Source organism: Dendrobates tinctorius, unplaced genomic scaffold (assembly GCF_039654945.1).
Source record: "Dendrobates tinctorius isolate UK_male_01 unplaced genomic scaffold, ASM3965494v1 ptg000206l, whole genome shotgun sequence".
NCBI lineage: Eukaryota > Metazoa > Chordata > Amphibia > Anura > Dendrobatidae > Dendrobates > Dendrobates tinctorius.
The window spans coordinates 2,063,850-2,084,498 of NW_027361873.1; the positions used below are offsets into that span (position 1 = coordinate 2,063,850).

The following is a 20,649-nucleotide window of genomic DNA, read 5'->3' on the forward strand; positions in this document are numbered from 1 at the left end:
GGTGTAAACTACAGAGTGTAGCTCTAAAAGGATCAGCACAGCCTCTGAAAATGGAGACCGGGATTCAAAAGCGGTGCCTATCTGCAAAGCGTCAGCGGATGGGCGGGCCTGCCGGAAACAGACGCGCCTGGGGGCGGGACATCCGGTCTGAGGCCTATTACAGGCCGAAGCCTGGGCCTAAAGTTCCGGAGCTGGCCGGGAGACACTGGGGTGCGCGCCGCACTGGGAATGCGGGGCTCGCGCGCCGGAAGTGGCACTAGTGCTGTGGCCGGAAGCTGCACAATATGGATGAGGACGCCAGCCGCGCCAGGCCCTCGCCACCGAAGAGGAACGCAGCGCTGCAGGAGCCCTCCCAGTCCACCTTTCTTCCCATGCTCCCTCCATGGAAAAACCGCCAAGTTAGAGGGGAGGGGGGCTGTTTAAAAGACGGTGCAGGCACCCTTAATCCGTCTTCCCCTATGGGAGATGAGGAGAGGGACCGTCTGCCTCCTTCCATCGCCGCAATTTTCAGCATTGGTGATGTAGTGGGGGCAGCACGGACTATCTTTATGCCTCTGTGCGGCCTAGAGAGTCTCTCTACCTTAGGGTGGTCAGGGCTGTGTCCGGCATAGTGTCCCACGTCGCAGGAGAGGATACATGGAGGCGACACTACACGGGCTCGCCTGTTGTTGGTTTGGAGAGATCGGACCCTTTCAATAGGATCTGTCGCCCCTCTCTCATTTTCATGATGGAGAAAAAAAAAAGAAAAAGAATGGCCTGAAAACCAGACTCGTGTGCCTCCTACGGACACTAAGTATGAACTGGTTGGCTTAGAGCCAGCGTGAGGGTGTATACTGCGGAGGAGGAGCTAACTTTTTTTGTGTTCACTTAGTGTCAGCCTCCTAGCGGCAGTAGCATACACCCACGGTCCTGTGTCCCCCAATGAGGCAAAGCAGAAAAAATATAAAAGTTCAATCACCCCCCTTTCGCCCCATTCAAAATAAAACAATAAAATCAAACATACACATATTTGGTATCACCGCGTTCAGAATCGCCCTATCAATAAAAAAAAGGATTAACTTGATCGCTGAACGGCGTAGTGAGTATGGGATTGCACTTTCTAGTACCCGATATGGTAAAACCAATGGTACCATTCAAAAGTACAACTCGTTCCGCAAAAAATAAGCCCTCACATGGCACATTGACGAAAAAATAAACAAGTTATGGCTCTGGGAAGGAGGGGAGCGGAAAGCGAAAACGCAAAAATGAAAAAAAGCTTTGGAGGTTAAGGGGTTAAAGAGGTTGTCCACTACTTTTTCGTTAATGACCTATCTCTAGGATAGGTCAGCAATGTCTGAATGGTCGGGGTCCGACATCCGGCACCCTGAGGATCAGCTGTTATTGGGGTCAGCGGCCGCCAGCCAGAAGTGCTTGATTGTGCAGGGTACTGAACATCCGCCTCCTATTCAAATCAATAAGAGGCGGTTATGTATTACCCTGCCGCAGCAACTATCAGAAGATGGAGCAGCTCTGCAATCGAGCAGCTCTGGGTGGCAGTCACCGCCAATACAGATAACTGCTGATAGGCAGGGGTGCAGGTTATTGGACCCCGACTGATAAGACATTGATGACCTATCTAAAGGATAAATTGTCAATGAAAAAGTAGTGGACAACGTCTTTAATAATAACTTTCATGGTCTGAGATTATACTGCCCCCTGAGGAGGGAGCGGTACGCTCCGACACGCGCGTCGGGGTCAGGCCACTGTGTGCTCGCCTCCTCTGTCTTCAGGTAATGTTACAGACCCTTTAAATGCTGGATTCGTTATGAACACTTGTTATTTAATTACTCACCTACTAGGGAGTCCCGTTGGTCCCCGCTTATGATAATACGCATTGGCTTCATACAAATTGTGAGGTGACTGACACGTGTGTTTTTGGACTCATTATACTGATTATACTATATCATTATATAGGGGCTACATCCTGGACTATGTAGGCGGCATATTCGGCCTATTCTTGCCATTGTACACGCCTGTCCATTTTCTCTCCCTAAAGTACTAATTTTATGGGACTTTTTGACTGTTTGCCTCTTCCTTTGTTTCTTGCCCATGGATGGGGCAGCATACATCAGCTGCCAGGTTCGCTTTAAAAGCAGGAATCAGTGAGAGTATATTAGCGGATGGCTAAGAAAAAAAAGTCATTTCATAATTGGTAATGAAAAGTGTAGCTTCAATGCGGTGCTACCCATAAAACAGCAGTTCTGCTGATTCAGACGGTATAAGCCAATGAGTTTGATGACTGGCTGCACCGGTGATGCGCACTGCCATCATGACGCCATCACTGCAGCCAAAACCCAGAGAGAGCAAGTATCATCTGATTTTGTTGTTTTACATGACTGCTGGCATTTCAAACATTTGACCTGTAAAAGTTAAATGATGGGGATTTGAACAGTCGAGGTCCAGATCACTGAAACAAAGATACAGAAAAAATAATTAGTATGTCTAGGAAAGGAAGAATCAGGGCTACTCATAGAAGATCTACTAGAGAGGAGCAGAATTGAAGGGAAAAAGCACTCAGTTTCAGCATCTGGTCCCTTACTGATCAAAACATCTAACATGCCATTTTGACATATATTAAAGATTTAAGAAAAGTGCACAATAAAGTAGCAAAATGCTTAGGGGCAATAATGTGTCCTACACATGAAGAGAAAAATTCACCTTGGCTTGAACAGCATATGAAGCTAGCAGCACAGACGCTTCGGGTGGACAGTATATTTTCTCTTCCAGTATCTGCTTTTTCACCTATTTAAAAAAGAAAAGAGACTAGGTAAGCAAGAGTTAACAACATTGGGGGAGAGGTAAAACCAGAACAATAAATAAAACCATAAAATAAGCACCTGCAGGAAGAAGAGATGCTGCGTAATCTCCTGTACAAGTTCTTCCTCAACATTTTCTGGGTAAAACTTGGCTAAAAAGTGAAAGGTGACAGGTTCTTCTTTTGGGACATCATGGTCCAATACCTTAAGGATACCAAATGTAACTAATATTAGGTAACGGTATCACAAGAACACTGCATCACAATAACAACACTGCTGTTTACAGGTTACCTTTTTATCCATTTTCAACCATGCAATAGTGTCCTTAATAGTGTATTGTAGCCCAAAGAACCAGTTCTCCCGAAGCCCCAAAGTACGACATACCAGGTCAAACAGGTCCTTTCCTTTCCATTTTACCTAAAAGATAACATAAATACATGTAAAAATATTGCTACAAATTCTCTGTGAAATGTAATTTCACTGAAGAATCATATTTAAAGAGCATCTGCCAGTAGGATAAACCCTCCTAAGTGTCTATATGGACATGCAGGTTATAGGAAGCTGAATAAAATGAGACCTTGATACCTATGATCTGATGTCTTATTCCCGAGAAATTCACATTATTCTTAATATGTAAATGAGCTGACAAGTAGATCAGGACAGCAGACTGTCGGTTATTATATAGTGGGTGAAATAAGCATTTGATCCCTTGCTGATTTTGTAAGCTTGCCCACTGACAAAGTCTATAATTTTAAGGGCAGGTTAATTTTAACATTGAGAGATAGAATATGAAAAATAAAAACCAGAAAATCACATTGTATAAATCATATAATTTGCATTTTGCAGTGACAAATAAGTATTTGATCCCTCTGGAAAACAAGACTTAATACTTGGTGGCAAAACCCTTGTTGGCAAGCACAGCAGTTAGATGGTTTTTTGTAGTTGATGATGAGGTTTGCGCACATGTATACACTAACTTGGCACACACACGTGGATAATGCAGGTGAAAAATGGTATTTAATAGAATACAGTACATACAGTAAACGTTTCGGTCACAGCGACCTTCGTCAACATACTATATAGTGTACTGAATGCACTTGTTAGTAGGGCAACCTGTCCATTAAGAACTGTGTCAAAATATGGTGGGCCATCTGTCAGTTATAGAAGCGTGAGGTGGGTGGTAGCATAGACGCGGTTTCCACCGCTTGTCTCCCGATCACGGCTAGGCCACTCCATGACCTTACTGTGCTTCTTTTTGAGCCACTCTCTTGTAGTCTTGGCTGTATGTTTTGGGTCATTGTCTTGCTGGAAAACCCAACCACGATCCATTTTTGATGTCCTGGCGGAGAAAGAGGTTGTCACTCAGGATTTTATGGTACATGGCTCCATCCATTCTCCCATTGATGCTGTGAAGTAGTCCTGTGCCCTTAGCCGAGAAACACCCAAAAACTATAATGTTTCCACCTCCATGCTTGACAGTGGGAACGGTGTTCTTTGGGTCATAGACAGCATTTCTCTTCCTTCAAACATGGCGACTTGCGTTAATGCCAAAGACCTCAATTTTTGTCTCATCTGACCACAGCACCTTCTTCCAATCACTCACAGAATCAACCAGATGTTCATTGGGAAACTTCAGATGGGTCTGCACTTGTGCCTTCTTGAGCAGGGGACCCTGCGGGCACTGCAGGATTTTAAAACTTTACGGCGTAATGTGTTAGCAACGGTTTTCTTGGTGACTATGGTCCCAGCTGCCTTGAGATCATTAACAAGTCTCCCCTAGTGTAGTTTTTGTCTGATCTCTCACCTTCCTCATGATCAAGGATACCCCACAAGGTGAGATTTTGCATGGTGCCCCAGATCGATGACGTTTAACAGTCATTTTGTATTTTTTTTTTTTTTTTTTTACTATTGCACCAACAGTTGTTTCCGTCTCACCCATCGTCTTATGTATGGTTTTGCAGCCCATTCCAGCTTTGTGCAGGTCTATGATCTTGTCCCTGACATCCTCATAAAGCTCTTTGGTCTTGCCCATTTGTAGAGGTTACATTCTGACTGATTAATGGAGTCTGTGGACAGGAGTCTTTTATAAAGGTGACTATGTAAGGCTGGATTCACATTTGCGGTTGTGTCCGCAGCTTTTATGCCGCATTCATTCGCATGCATTGTGTTTTCCTAAATCTAACGTTGTGGACACAGGTATATTCGTTTGTATGCTTTCGGCCGCATTTCAGTACCATGCGTCGTTTTGGTTATTGCGGTGGGGCGCGGCTAACGCAACATGTTGCAGTTTTGGCGGCGGCAATATGCTGCCGCCAGACGCATGCGGCCGCTTGCAGAAGGAATGCGTCGAAACAATGCATTACAGTCTGTGAGAACGCATGCGTTCGCAAGCACACGCGTTTGCTAGCGTTTCCGTACGCATATGTTTTTCCAGAGTAAACCTGTCTAGACACTGGTTAGCCACCCCTCACGCCTAGAGAGATAAAAAGAGGGGCTGGGCAGTCATTGTCTATTAATCTACATACACTGAAGGCTGAAAGAGCAGAGAAGACATCACTGAATTCATGCCAAATGTAAGTATAGAACCTAATGTCTGTGTTTCTTTTGTAATTTACTCTCTGCAGTCTGTAATGTCCTGTCTCATTCTCGCAGCAATTGTCAACATGCCCTCTTCAAGCCATGAGCAGACAGGACAGGATTCAGAAGTGAGTACCTTTGCAACTATGGTTGGTAAGTATCACCAAACATATGTGCAAAAATGATCTTTATTCTTTTACAGAACACTTCATCAAGTGGCCAGGATCCGGACCAACAGGAGCAGTAGCAACAGATGGAGGCAGAAGGATCGGTTATCAGACGGAGTGTAAGTGTTTTCGGTATTTTTTTGGTATTTTGCTATTTTTTTCTTTTTTTTTTTCTGGTAGTGTTGATATTTTTTCTGCCGTGATTTTTTTGTGTTTTTTCTTGGATTTTTGCTAGTTTTTCTTTATTGTTTTTCTGGTAGTGTTGCTACTTTTTCTGCCGTGTTTTTTTTTTGTCTTTTTTTTTCTTGGGAGTTTTGCTATTTTTTCGTGCTTTATTTTTTTGTTTTTCTGGTAGTGTTGCTAATTTTTCTGCCGTGGTTTTTTGTCTTTTTTTTCTGGAGTTTTGCTATTTTTTTCAATTTTTTTGTTTTTCTGGTAGTGTTGCTACTTTTTCTGCCATTTTTTTGTCTTTTTTTTCTTGTAGCGTTGCAATTTTTTTTTGCGATTTTCCTTTTTTTATCTTTACAACAGTAATGTTTTTTTTCATTTCTAGCTTCCACAAAGGGAGGAGGACTACATCGACAAAGACCTCCTCATCTCCCTTGTTCAGGAGAGAGTCGCCCTGTGGGACACCCGTCATCGTGACCTGTTATGAATTCTCTTGATCTGACTTCTGAATCGGGGATCCCTCTGGTGGTTACTGCAGGTAGTGGAGCTGGCCGGGTTGACAGAAGTCTGCCACTTGACGATGATGATTGGAAATCAGGGGTTACTGACTGGGAGGATATAAGTGAGCAGGCTTCCCTCAGTTGCTGCTGGTGATTGTTTCTTCCTGTGCATTTTGAGGTCTGCTGTCTCCTGCCTGATCCTGCATTTTTCAGTCAAGTTGTTCATTTGCTAATCCTTTGCATCTGATCTGGTTTTGTCTCTTTCTGTTTTGCTGTGTGGGTTCAGCGTGCTCTCTGCTGGGGCTGTGCTGGACCCCGCTCCATATGTTACAGCTTGTGTCAGTTTGTTCAGTCCCCTGTTATATTAGTCTCTTTTCCTTTGCTGCCAGTTCACACCAGAATGCTGATATAGTGGGGGAGAGGTCGTGAGACCTCAGTGTTTTTGTACATAAGACGCGTAGGATTTTTTAGGGGTTTTGCGTGATTGCAGACAGTGTCTTTCCTTTCCTATCCTATCTAGACAGTTTGGGCCCCATCATTTGCACAGTCTATTTTCTGCTTGTTTGTACCTCATCTTGTCTCACCGACAATACATGTTTGGGGGCTATCTATTCCTTTGGGGTTCTACTCCGGTGCAGTTTAGATTTCACCTTTCTTGTTTTAAGCCAAGTTAGTTCTCTGGCTGTGCCGAGGCGTCTAGGGCATCGTAGGTACGCCCCACGGCTACTGCTAGTTGTGTTGTTAGGATTAGGGGTCTGCAATCCGCTAAGTTGCCAACCTTTCTGGTTTCCTGGTGGCCTAGCCTATTCCTGCCATCCTCCTCGGTGACCTATTCATAACAGTGACCACTCAGGACATGGTGGTGCTTCGGTGGCAGTGGAATGAGGTGGCCAAAGAGCTGATGGATGAGTGGGACAACGCTACGTCAAGAGACAGAAAGGACTTTCGTAAGTATTGCAATGTGGTCTGAAGCGGCAGTGAACCTGTAAACACCGTGAGCACGCAACCGTGTGTGATGCGATAAACCCCTGCGAGTTTCTTGCATCACACACGGTTGTGTGCTCACGGCATAGAATGCATTGTTTAACCCTTTTTTTTTATCCCTCTTCACAGTGACCAAAGTCAGAACCAGGTGGCGTTCAATGAAGGATCGCTTCAATAAGGACCTCAGACACGAGAACCAGGCTAGCAGTGGCAGTGGTGGTGGTGCAGCAAGGCTCAGGAAGTACAAGTATCACCATATGCTGGCTTTCCTGAGGCCTGTCCTTGCTCAGAGAACGTAAGTATTTTTGTGTTGGATTCAATTGTGTTGTGTTACCTAATATGATTTATTCTATTCCACAGGAGATGACGCTTGTAAAATTTATTGTTTTGTGGTACTAATGTTTGGCTTTTCTTTTCACAGCACCTTGAGCAGCACCCTGGAGCCTGGTTCGTCCTCTGGAGTGGTCCTTCAACGAACAGCCTCGGAGCAGTCCCAGCCATCCACCAGCGAAGCAGCAAGTAGGCCTGCGTCACAAATTGAAGAACAGGCAGCTGGCCCATCAGGTTTTCCCCTGTCCCAGGCCTCCTCCGCCTCTTTTTTTAATGTTGGGTCTTCCCGATAATGGCAGAAGGCTTCGGAAAAGACAGTCGTGCCCGAGTTTCTACACTTGAGCTCGGTTTTCCAGCATGGCATTAAGTCGATGGTAGATAGACTGGAAAGTGTTAGGAGCCATGTTGACACACTTTTCCATTCTGTCCACTAGCGACTTGACCGTCTGGAAACCGACATACAGAGGCCAGCACATCATTTTTTTACGGCCATTGAACAGGGCATGGTGGAAAAACTTACGCCTGAACTTCAGCTGAATGTGATACAGACCTGCAATGCTGCATACATTCAGGCTATGCAGCAGACTCGGATGTACCCGCTGGCACCCGTTTTTGCCACTGTGCCACCACTTACGCGGTTCACAGGTCTACCAAGTTCTGCTGCATACCCCTGTATGGCCACCACCATGCCCAGTCCTGCCGCCATACACTACAGCACCTCCACCATGCCAAGTGCAGCGGACAACCACTCCACCACCACGACTACTCCTGCTCCAGCGCGGATTCCCACCGCCACCATCACCCGGAGTCCTGATAAACCAACACCATCCACCACAAGCACTCAGGTTCCAGCACCAGCTATCCTGTCCACCAGCTCCCAAATACCGGGTCCTGCTTCCTCCACCGCCACCATGCCTTCTCGTCACAAGACTCAAAGGAGAAGAAAGACAAGCAGTCACCCAACACATAGGAAACAGAAAAAAAAAAAAGATAGGAACCGAGGCGGGAAAGGACAGTGTTGCTCCCTCCACCACCCTCACCTCCCAATGTGTCTGTTATGTCCAATTTGTCCCTCCCCTCTACTGTGTCTCTTCCGTCCACCCCCAGCCAGGTCTCCCGTCTGCACACCCCCATGGTCCATAACATTTCCCCCTCAGTGTGTAAAAAAAATAATTTTTTATTTTTGTAAATAACCCTCTTTTCTTTGCCCCATACCACTGTTTGGTCTTTGTCTCTTTCGTCGCCGGCAACATACACCGTGCGCTGTCAACACACAAATCGCCGTACACACACACATAGTGTTTTTTTCCACCTCATAGTTACATGAAACACAATTTTTGCTTTATTTTTTGGATTTTCTCTCATGTCAAACCTATGAGGTTTAAAATAAACAGAGCTTATAATCTTCACACCAAGAAAAAAAAAAAAAAGTACACAACAGAAATGGTCAGGGGTCTGCAATACTCACCTGCCCAGGTGTAAATACTATTACAGTCAGGATGCTGCATTTTTTTGGCATCCTGATTGCAGTAGTTCTACGCACAGGCTGGTGAGTAAAATTAGGAGGTACATTTCCTCAATCATCTATTGAGTGTGCATTCATCTATTGAAATATAATGCAGACTGAAGAGATTATGGAGATGATGAGAAGGAAACATATGACTGAAACAGATAAGTTAAATTTAAAGCATGGGAACAAAAACAAAGTAAACAGGTGTTTTCAAAAATTTTCAAAAATTATTTTTTATGTAGCATCAAAACTTTAAGGACAGGTAAACTTTGGAAGTACCATAACATTACATACGATTTATACATAAAACCATTGCATCTTGCCATGTCACACGTCCAACATCAGAAACAAAGCAGTCCGCGAATGCATCCCTCATTTCAGCAACTTCCCTTGTTGTCCTCAGAGGGTGATGCTGGTAATATGGCAATGGGTTAGCAACTGGGTCGTCTAGTTCAAACGATGGTCGCTCTTTAGCCATTATGTAATTGTGGAGAACCACACAAGCCTTGACGACCTCATCCACGGTTTGAATTTTCAGATTAATTGCTGCGCCATTTTTACACAAGAATACCAAAAGGTACACTCAACAGTTCTGCGGGCCCAGGTCAGTCGGTAATTAAAAATCCTTTTTTTGTGGTTCAAGCCACGACTGGAGTATGGCTTGTGTAGGTTTCCACACATCTGAAAAGCCTCATCCCCTACCTACAACAACAAATGGCATTGGCGGGCTATCAGTGTTGTGAAGAGGTCGTGGGAGGGGGGAAATGAAAAGTATTGATATACAACCGTTGGCCCACATCCGAGTTTTTAAAGGTTTGGGAGTCATTTCCATGGCCAAAAGAACCAATGTAGACTGCAATGAAACTACAGTCTGCAGCTGCTATGGCCATCAGCACTATGGAGAAGTATTTTTTATAGTTAAAGTACTGGGATCCACTTCGAGCCGGTTTGGTTATCCTAATATGTTTTCCATCCACTGCTCCCACACAGTTGGGGAAATTACAAATTTCCCAGAATTTGTCCGCATTTTCCAGCCAGATGTCTGTGTTGGGTAGGGGGATAAATTCCTGACAAAGCACGTCCCACAAAGCCCGGCACGTGTCCGCAACAATCCCAGAAAGGGTGAAAAGGCCTATCCGGAACTGGAAATGGAGCGATGAAAGGCTCTCTCCGGTAGCCAGGAATCTGCCAATCAAAGAAAGAAAAATTTTTAATGAATAATAATAACTACAAGGGTTTTTGAAAAAAAAAAAAAAAAAAAGGGACATTGCATACAATACGACAGGCAAGCGTTTAGTTTTAACTATTACATACCTTAGTGTCACCAGCAGACGCTCTTCAGCTGGAATAGCTATACGGAGCTGGGTGTCCTGTCTGCTGATTGCTCCCTCTACACGACCCAGCTTTTCATGGAAGCTCTGCTGAGACATCCTCGTGTAGTCAAAATATTTGTCCGGGTTTTCATGGAGCTCCCTGAATAAGGAGTGGTAGGCTCCAAGACTCTCCCGGACTTCAAGAATGGGGTGTTGCAAAAAGCGCCGACGCCGTCTTCTTCTCCTTCTTTCTCTTTCCCTTTCTTTCTCTTTCCCTTTCTTGGTCACAAGCAAAGGCAAAGGCAACAGCCAATTTGACATCCAAATCCAGTTTAAACAAGAAACTCTCCTTGGAAATATCCATCTTGACACAGAATACAGCCTCAAGATCTGCTGTTTTCAGCTCTACAAGGGTCTATATAACGAAATGCCATGAGCCACGCCCAGAATATCTCCTGGAAAAATGCTAGCGATATCGCTATGTGTGATACTTACCTCTGACCGGCTCCCCCGCTGATTATCGCTGATCGCGTGAGAACGGCCTGGGCCGTTTCTCGTCGTCAGCTTTCTGTGGCGCCGATGAGCGACGCGTGCGGGAGGATGTCAGGATCGCCTCGTCTGACAGGTAAGTAGCGACCGCCGACCGCTGCTATGTCGCTGGTGAAATCTGTCTGTGTGGCAGCTCACTAGCGACCACTTAGCGATGCACCAGCGATCCATATCGTTGTCGGGATCGCTGGTGCATCGCTAAGTGTGACAGTACCTTAAGAAGAGACTGCAAACACTGCCATCCATCCTAGCTTGCTGAGCAGCTGCTGTGATCTGCGGATAACCTTTTACCACAAGCTATCTCCATGACACAGCAGGGAAGCTTCCTACTGCACGTGCTCACAAGCAACTGTCCTATGAACATTCTAGAACAGGTTACTGCCATCGTAAGAAGATTTGTATGTACTATATTGAGTAGAATATTAGCCAAAACAAATTTATTTGCTAATTAATGGTATTTTGGAATTTATTTATAATAGCACGTTTACCAATTTTTCTATTCCTGGAATAAACCTCTTTCATTAATTTGGCACATCTTACTCCAGGAGTATTTTTTTTTTTTTTTTTTTTAAACGGGTACAGTTAATGTCTGTCTTGTTAAATCAACCCCAGAATCCTTGGGTTTTTTTTTTTATAATGGTCTTCATGGACAGGTGTCAGATAGCAAAAGAAGCACAGGGGCAAGGATTGTTTACAAGATGCATATGTATACATGCTCATGGAACTCCCTATATAATTTAGGGAGAGTAATTCTGATCGATTAAGAAATGAAATCAGGCTTAAGTGGTTCTCTGCTGTCTCATCATTTGACAGTTGTGTGAGACTTCCTGCTTCTGAGATGGGAGATACCACTCTGTCGGGGTAGACTGGGAACGTGCAGCGGGTAAACACAAGAGATTGGTGCTGCTGTTTTACTTCATGCTAAATTTTATGATATAGAGGCAAAGTAAAATGCATTCCTGTGAAGTATGGGGAGAAAAGAGGAAGCTAGAAACATTAACCAAGATATATAAAGTACAGTGACAGCCTTCTTAGGCTACTTTCACACTTGCATTTTTTTGCGCTGCGTGCGCAGTGCAAACGCGCATAAAAACGCATCATGCGCTTTTTAATGCGTTTTGTTGCTTTTTGCAAAAAACCGCATGCGGTTTTTTGCGCTGACGTGCACATGACCATGCGCACGTCAGCACTCTCATAGACTTTAATGGGTTTTGGGTGAATTTCGTGCGCATGCGTTTTTTTGAGACAGGTCGGACGCACAAAAAATGCAACAGGATGCATTTTGTACGCCTGGGCGCACACTACAAAAAAACGCATGCGCATACAAACGCGTACAAATGCATGACAATGCGCACCCATGTTAAGTATAGGAAAAAAAACGCCTGCTCATGTATGCGCAAAAACGCAAGTGTGAAAGTAGCCTTAGGTGCTGTTGTTTCTGTGTACTGTATGAGGCGAAAAACTAAGGGTAAGTTCACAGTAGGCGTTTTTTTCAGAATTTTTTTTCCGCAGCAAAATGTGATCTCTTAGCAGGAAAGAAGCTGCAGAAAAAAAAAATATGTTTTCCATGTTTTTTAGTGCTTTTTTGCGGCGGTTTTGGCATGCTAGATTTGTCTCTTGTGCTTAAAAAAAGTCCTATTCTACAGAACCAGGTTTTAGCACAAAAAAAAAAAAAACTTGATACCTGCGTTTTTGGTATGTTTTTTAACGCATTTTTTTCACCACCCATTCAAGTCAATGGATAAAAAAGGCTGAAAGTGACATGCTCTATGTACAAAAAAACATGCAAAGCACAAAATACTGATGACAAAAAAAAAACAATGTGTGTGCATGCAGTTTCTGAAATCTCATATGCTTTGCTGGCACTACAAAACGGAGCTGAAAAATAGCAATAAAAAAAATGCAGCAAAAACACCTAGTGTGAACTTACCCTGAGACTGACCCCTTTACAAGCAGCTGATTGGTTTTTTTGGGCATAAATCCTTTACAAGCAGCTTCCCGCCCCCTATCACAGAATAACCTTTTGAATGCAGCTCTGACATTATGCAGATCAACTCTTTACATCCTATTAAGTGGCTGAAAAGTAAGATTTTTCTGCATGAAATTGTGAAGTTCACTCTTGGCAGTGAGGAATTTTTTTTTTACCTCATTTGTAATTTACTGACTATTAAGATGCATTAACGAAGGATTCATCATGTTTGTGGTTTTCTTTTGTTAAATTTTTTAACAAAAAAAAAAAAAGTTAAAGGGAACTCATTATATGCCCAAATTGTACAAACCTGCAAATATGGGGTTAGTCTGCAGATTAATAGCATTCTGAAGCTGCCCCGCCGCTGCACTGAAAGCCTGGCTACAAGGAGAAAATTAACGCTTTTCTTCCCAGGAGTCTACAGCTTTCAATCCTAGAGGCGCAGTTTCAGAGACCGATCACTGACCGGTGACTGTAGCCGCACCAGCTGTGCCTCTATGACTGAAAGGGAAGGATAAAGTTTGTTTCCTCCTGGTAGCCTGCATTTCATTGCGGTGGCCGCACATCTTTAGAACACCATTAACTTGCACATAAACTTCATTAACCTGCACATCAACCCCATATTTGCAGGTTAATTACGCTTTTTTACGTGACAGGCTCCCTTTAAATTGATCCAAGAGTATTCTATAATTGAGCGAGTCAACATAAGGGCAAAATATGCAAAATTACACCTTGCTATCAAAGGTAATCCCAACAGACTTTGTGCTTTTTCTATTAAAGGGAACCTGTCAGCAGGATTGTGCACAGTAACCTACACACAGTGTCAGGTCAGCGCCGTTATACTGAATAAAATGATACCTTGGTTGATGAAACACTTCTTCTTGTTGTTGTTTCTTAATCTTTATTCTCAGTTTTGTGTTAATGAGATTCTCGTGTCTTAAGGCGGGGCTGGGGTATGTGGTGCTCTGATTAGGCATTCATACTGAAGACTGCTGACAGGTCACCGATCCCTCACTGACCTGCCCCCTAATTTGCATAATGAATACCATCACATACTGAATAAAAATTTAAAAAAGGCTTCTGCTGGCAGGTGTCAGTCGTGGTACCTGTGCTGGAGTATAATTGCGTTGTTAATGTGCACTTAATCCCTTTAGTTTATTTAACTGAGCGAGAAAAAAAAAAGACAATTTGAAAAAGGAGCAGGAATCGGTGTGTAGACTTTAACCGTGTTGCAAACCAACAAATGTTCTGCATACACATGTATACAGTGGGTACGGAAAGTATTAAGACCCCTTTAAATTTTCACTCTGTGTAATTGCAGCCATTTGGTAAATTCAAATTTTTTTCTCATTAATGTACACTCTGCATCCCATCTTGTCTGAAAAAAGGAGATTTTTATGAACACACCGTAAAATCTCTCTTAGCCTTTAATTGGGGGACACAGAATCGTGGGTGTTATGCTGCTGTCCACTAGGAGGCGACACTATGCATAATCTGAAAAAGATTAACTTTGGCTCCTCCTCTGCAGTATACACCCCTGGACGGCGTCAGCCTTCTCCAGTTTTGTGCAAAAGCATTAGGAGGAATATACCAGAAACATAACCATGCCTGTAAAAAAAGGCTACTATAAACAGGCTCAAACAACAATATGAGAACCCAACCGTAACAACGGCCCGCAAGGGCAACAGGGTGGGAGCTGTGTCCCCCAATTAAAGGCTAAGAGAAAGAGATTTTACGGTGAGTACACAAAAATCTCCTTTACTCTGTCGCCTTATTGGGGGACACAGAACCGTGGGACGTCCCAAAGCAATCCCTGGGTGGGAAGCAGTGGACGAATATTGTGCTGACAGTCCCCTAGACTTGGGGTACTGCCGCCTGCAGGACCCGTCTACCCAGGCTCGCATCCGCTGAGGACTGGGTATGCACTCTGTAGTGTTTTGTAAATGTGTGCAGGCTAGTCCAAGTGGCTGCCTTACACACTTGATGTGCTGAGGCTTGATGCCGAATGGCCCAAGAGGCCCCTACCGCCCGCGTAGAGTGTGCCGTGATACCGGCCGGAAGAGGAGAATTGTTGAGGCGGTAAGCCTCTTGAATGGTGGACTTGATCCACCTAGCAAGGGTGGCTTTGGAAGCCGGTAGGCCCTTGCGAACGCCTTCTGGAAGAAGGAAAAGTGAATCAGACTTCCGGAAGGGAGCAGTCCTAGACACGTAAATATGCAATGCCCTGACAAGGTCAAGCGTATGCAGAGCCTTCTCTACCCTATGAACGGGAGCCGGGCAAAGAGACGGTAGTGATATTTCCTCATTGAGGTGGAAGCTGGACACGACCTTCGGAAGGAAGGATGGTACTGTACGGAGAACCACCTTGTCCTGATGAAAAACCAGGAAGGGTTGTCTGCAGGAAAGAGCTGAAAGTTCAGACACCCTGCGTAGCGAGGTGATTGCCACCAGGAAAACCACTTTCTGTGATAGAAAGCAGAGTGAGACCACCCTAAGGGGTTCAAAAGGAGGTGACTGTAGTGCTGTCAAGACCAGGTTGAGGTCCCACGTCTCCAACGGACGTGTGTAGGGGGGAACCAATCGGAAAACCTCTTGGAGAAAAGTCTTCACTTGCGGCTTGTTAGCAATACGCCTCTGAAAGAGCACTGAAAGCGCTGACACCTGGCTCTTCAGCGAGCCCAGGGATAGCCTGGCGTCCAGGCCTGACTGAAGGAAACCGAGGACCTTTGGAAGAGAATAGGGAAGTGGAATCTGCCCACGAGATTCGAACCATGTGAAGAAAACCTTCCAGGTACGATAGTAAATTCTGGCTGAAGTTGGCTTTCGAGCCCTGATCATGGTTTTAACAACGTCCGGTGAAAAACCTGCTTGGGTCAAAACCCAGGTCTCAATGGCCACGCCGTCAAACTGAGAGCCCCTGAGTTCTGGTGGAAGAACGGGCCTTGTGACAGGAGGTCGGGACGTGTGGGGAGACACCAGGGAGCGTCTGCTGTGAGTTGCACGACGTCGGCGTACCATGTACGCCTGGGCCAGTCTGGAGCGATCAGAATGGTGGGAACACCCTCTTGTTTGATCTTCCTCAGGACTCTGGAGATCAGGGGGAGGGGTGGAAAAATGTACAGAAGCTGGAAGTGGGTCCAGTCCTGAACCAAGGCATTGGCTCCGAGCGACCGCGGATCGCGCGTCCTGGCCATGAAATTGGGAACCTTGGCATTGAGATGGGATGCCATCAGATCCACGTCCGGGGTCCCCCAACGATGACAGATCTGACAGAAGACTTCGGGATGGAGAGACCATTCCCTCGAGTCCATTCCTTGTCGGCTGAGCTAGTCGGCTTCCCAGTTGTCCACACCCGGAATGTGGACCGCGGAGAGTACCGACCTTGCAGCCTCCGCCCATTGTAGGATATGCGTTACTTCGGTCATCGCCTGGATGCTGCGGGTGCCGCCTTGATGATTCACGTATGCCACTGCCGTGGCATTGTCCGACTGTACTCTGATATGAGAGTCTGCCAGCAAGTGATGGAAGGCTTTCAACGCCAGGAAGATGGCTCGAATTTCCAGGATGTTGATGGGCATGGTCGATTCCCTTGGTGACCACCTGCCTTGCGCTCTGTGATGTAGGTGCACCGCGCCCCAACCCATAAGGCTTGCGTCGGTGGTCAAAACCTTCCATTGACTGGAGAGAAAGGATTTTCCCCTTGCAAGCGAGGTTGGCTTGAGCCACCAGTGCAGGGACCTCCTGGTGTTTGCTGATAACCGGAACTCCCTGTCGAGGGAGAACGGATTCCTGTCCCAGGACTTGAGGATGGCCAGTTGAAGGGGTCTGAGGTGAAACTGGGCAAATGGTACCGCCTCCATTGCTGCTGCCATCCTGCCAAGTACTCTCATGGCATACCGGAGAGATCTGGGGGACTTGCGGAGGAGTGTGTGAACTCCCAGACGGAGAGCCAGTGCCTTGTCCCTGGGGAGGATCACCAGACCCTTGGAGGTGTCGAATAGCATCCCCAGGAAGGTCAGAGACTGACTCGGGGTAGTCGAGGACTTCTGTAAATTGACTAACCATCCCAGGCGCGTCAGAGTGTCGATCGTGATCGAGACGTTGACCTCGCAGTCCTTGAGGGTGGGGGCCTTGATGAGAAGGTCGTCCAGGTATGGAACGACTACTATGCCTCTGGACTGCAGAACGTCCATGGTAGCTGCCATGACCTTTGTAAATGTTCTGGGAGCCGTGGCGAGACCGAACGGGAGGGCCACAAACTGGTAATGGTCTTGGTTGATTGCGAATCTGAGAAACCTCTGATGGGCGGGAGCAATCGGTGTATGCAGGTATGCGTCCTGTATGTCTATGGAGGCAAGATATTCTCCTTTTTCCATAGACGCAACGATTGACCGGAGGGATTCCATGTGGAAGTGACGAACTCGAACGTACTTGTTGAGTTGCTTGAGGTCTAGTATGGGTCGGACGCTGCCTCCCTTCTTGGGCACCACAAACAGGTTGGAGTAGAACCCTCGGAAGCGCTCTTCTGCTGGGACTGGCACTATGACTCCTGCTCGCAGGAGGGAAGAAACAGCTTGACGGAAGGCCTGAGCTTTGAGCGGGGATTTTGGAGAGACAGAGGGAAAAAACCTGTGCGGTGGGCTGGTAGTAAACTCGATTTTGTATCCTGAAGACACTATTTCCTTGACCCACTTGTCTTCTGTAATAGGCAGCCAGACCTGCTGAAAGAGTAGCAGTCGTCCGCCTACAAGTGGGGTGTCTTCCAGAGGGCATGAGTCAGGATGAGGGAAAAGTCTGAGGTTTTCCTCCTTTAGGTTTTGCCTGGCTTGCCTTTGATTGCCAGTTCCTGTCCGGCCTCTGTGACGCACGTGTGTTGTCCCTGCGAGGGGAACGATTACGGTTTTGTGCTGGGCGTGAGACGGACCAGCCTGAAGAATTCAGAAAGGATCGGAAACGAGATTGATTACGCCTTTTAAACGTGCGTTTTGGTCTTAGTTGAGGGGGGGAAGTACTTTTGCCCCCGGTAGCATTGGATATCATTGTATCCAGCTTTTCACCGAAAAGACGGCCACTGAAGTACGGGAGATTTGTTAGGGACTTTTTTGAGGCCGCATCCGCTTTCCATTCTCTTAGCCAGAGAATACGCCGGATTGTGATGGCGTTTGATGCTATTCCCGCTATTCCTCTTGCAGAGTCCAACGCTGCATGGACCATGTAATCTGCCACCACTGCAATTTGCACCGCCTGGTCTGCCAGCTGAGGATTTGAAGCTTGAAGGCCCTTTTGCAATAGATCAGCCCAAGCCATGATGGCCTTGGCTGCCCAAACTGAAGCAAATGCGGGAGCCAAAGAGGCACCTGCCGCTTCAAAGATTGAACGAGCCATGCGTTCGACTTGTCTGTCTGCTGTGTCCATGAGGGCAGCGAGAGAAGCGTTTGTGCTGCCAGCCTAGAGACTGGAGGGTCCACTTCAGGCGGATCAGTCCAATCCTTGGTGTCTTTCTGTGGAAAGGGGTATTTTGCTTCCAAATACTTGCGATTGGCGATTTTTTTCTCAGGCTGCGAAAAATGCTTAGAAAGGATTTTTTGAAATTCCGGGTGATTAGGGAAGACCTTCGATGGTTTCTGAACACTTTCAAAGGAAATCTTGTGTTCTGGTGCTTCCGGGGTTGGATCTGAAATGTCCAGCACCCGAAGGATGGAAGAGACGATATCCTCAACTATCGCAGTATTGCTAGGGGGACAAGGGAGCAAAGCGTTCTCTGTTTCGTTATCTGAATTGGAGTCACATATGCCCTCTGAGTCCTGCGCATCGCTAAGGAGCTCCCTAGCGGGCGAACTAGAGCGGAGGTTTCCCGTGGTCTGGGATCGTTGTGGAGATCCGCACTGTCCTTCTCTATCAGGGGACGGCCTCGATGACCTGAGGCCACTGTGTCTTTCCCAGGAGGGGGAAGACCTATTGCTATGTGAGGACGCAGATGAACGCGACCTGTGGGTCCGCTTACGCCTCGAACTGTCGTAAGCGCCCTGATCATGAGACCGGACGTCCCTTTGCTGGGTAACGTTCATAGCCGAGACATGACCCTGCAGAGCCTGCAGTAATGTGGAGGTCAGGTTATCTATAGATTGTGTCATAGACTGCGACATCTGAGTCGCCCATTCCGGCGCAGTAGCGGTCGCAGAAGTGTTGGTAGGGACTTCTTGGGGTTCTGATCCTGTTTTTTGGGTACAATCCCGGCAGTGCGGGTACGTGCTGCCGCTGGGGAGAGTGGCCTTGCAGGCTGTGCAGACTGCATAAAAGCAGTCTTGACTGGTTCTTTTCCTTGAGCCCGACATAGTACCTAGGCTGATTAGTGGAGGCCCTACAGGGGTATCTACACAGAGGAAAGGAGTAGGAGAGCGCTATAGGGTATAGGAATTCACAGCTGAGTACCAAGGACCCAGCTGTGATCTTACCCCACCGGTGTTCCCCCTTAGGTCCAGCGCTGATAAGTCCCACGTCCTGTGCCCCCCGGAGACTGCTGTGCTGCGTTCTTCCAGGTGCAGCAAGATGGCCACCGGATTCTGAGGTGGAGAGGGAAGGGGGCGGAGAGCTGGAAAAGGGCGCGCTGGGCCATGTAAAAGCGCGCCCCTCCTGCCTCGATCCGCCCCTTCTATGACACTGCAGTGTCATTTTCGTCATCCGGGGGGCGGGCCGGGGGGCGGGAATGGGGCGGCGACTTCGGATCCCCCCAGAATGAAAGGAGGGCTGGCGGTGGGGCCATATATGTGACTGGGGCCCTGTGGAGGGTCCCTTGGGGCGTCATTGCTGCAGAGACCGGGGCGCAGGGAGCCCGGTCTCTGATAAGTGCCGTGCCTCGCTGCACCTCCCCCGGTCCCAAAAGGAGCCCACAGTTGGACTGGGGTCACTGGTGCCTGGTACAGGCCCTACCTGCGGTGTCTCAACCTAATACCCCCAGAGGGGGATTAGGGAGGGTGCTGCTGTCACCGTCAGGGGGCTTCATCGTCGCCTCGACCTCGACCCAGAGCCGGACGGAAGTGAGGAAGGAGGGGGGTCTCGACCTCGAACCAGTACCCGAGGGACTGGTGAGGGAGCGACATGGGGAATAGCCACCTCGACCTCAACCGGGTACCCCTAATAGGGGACCGAGGAGGGAGTCATGCCGGGAGTCTCGCTGGAGACCCTCTTTTCTTCATCTGTAGTCCTTTGGAAAAAAATCCAGGAAAAAGACGGAGTAAAAAAAAATCTTAGGTGTGCCTCCTGCGACACTAAGCAAAAACTGGAGAAGGCTGACGCCGTCCAGGGGTGTATACTGCAGAGGAGGAGCCAAAGTTAATCTTTTTCAGATTATGCATAGTGTCGCCTCCTAGTGGACAGCAGCATAACACCCACGGTTCTGTGTCCCCCAATAAGGCGACAGAGTAAAAGAAATGTAGAAATTTTTGCAAATTTATTAAAAAAGAAAAACTGAAATATCACATGGTCATAAGTATTCAGACCCTTTGCTCAGACACTCATATTGGAAGGGAATCTGTCACATATTTGTTCGCATATAAGATGCGGCCACCGCCATCAGGGGCTTATCTACAGCATTCTGTAATGCTGTAGCTAAGCCCCCGAAGTAACCTGAAAGATAAGAAAAACAAGTTAGATAATACTCACCCAGGGGAGGTCCAGGGTCCGATGGGTGTCACGGTCCGGGTCCGGCGTCTCCCATCTTCTAGCGATGATGTCCTTTTCTTTGCTTCCCGTCGCCTACGTTGGAGCCGTGATGGAAAGCAAAGAAG

General features: G+C 46.8%; 1 protein-coding gene across 6 annotated transcripts in view; it reads right to left on the reverse strand.

Moving 5' to 3' along the window:
* Positions 1 to 20,649, reverse strand: part of NF2 (NF2, moesin-ezrin-radixin like (MERLIN) tumor suppressor) — a 193,352-nt gene that overhangs the window by 156,485 nt on the left and 16,218 nt on the right. For all 6 annotated transcript variants that reach the window (XM_073554078.1, XM_073554073.1, XM_073554075.1 and 3 more), the window contains exons 3-5: positions 3,087 to 3,212; positions 2,877 to 2,999; positions 2,698 to 2,781 (exon numbers count right to left, since the gene is read on the reverse strand). In XM_073554078.1, the coding sequence (XP_073410179.1) occupies positions 2,698 to 2,781; positions 2,877 to 2,999; positions 3,087 to 3,212 (333 nt within the window). The remainder of the gene's footprint in view (positions 1 to 2,697; positions 2,782 to 2,876; positions 3,000 to 3,086; positions 3,213 to 20,649) is intronic.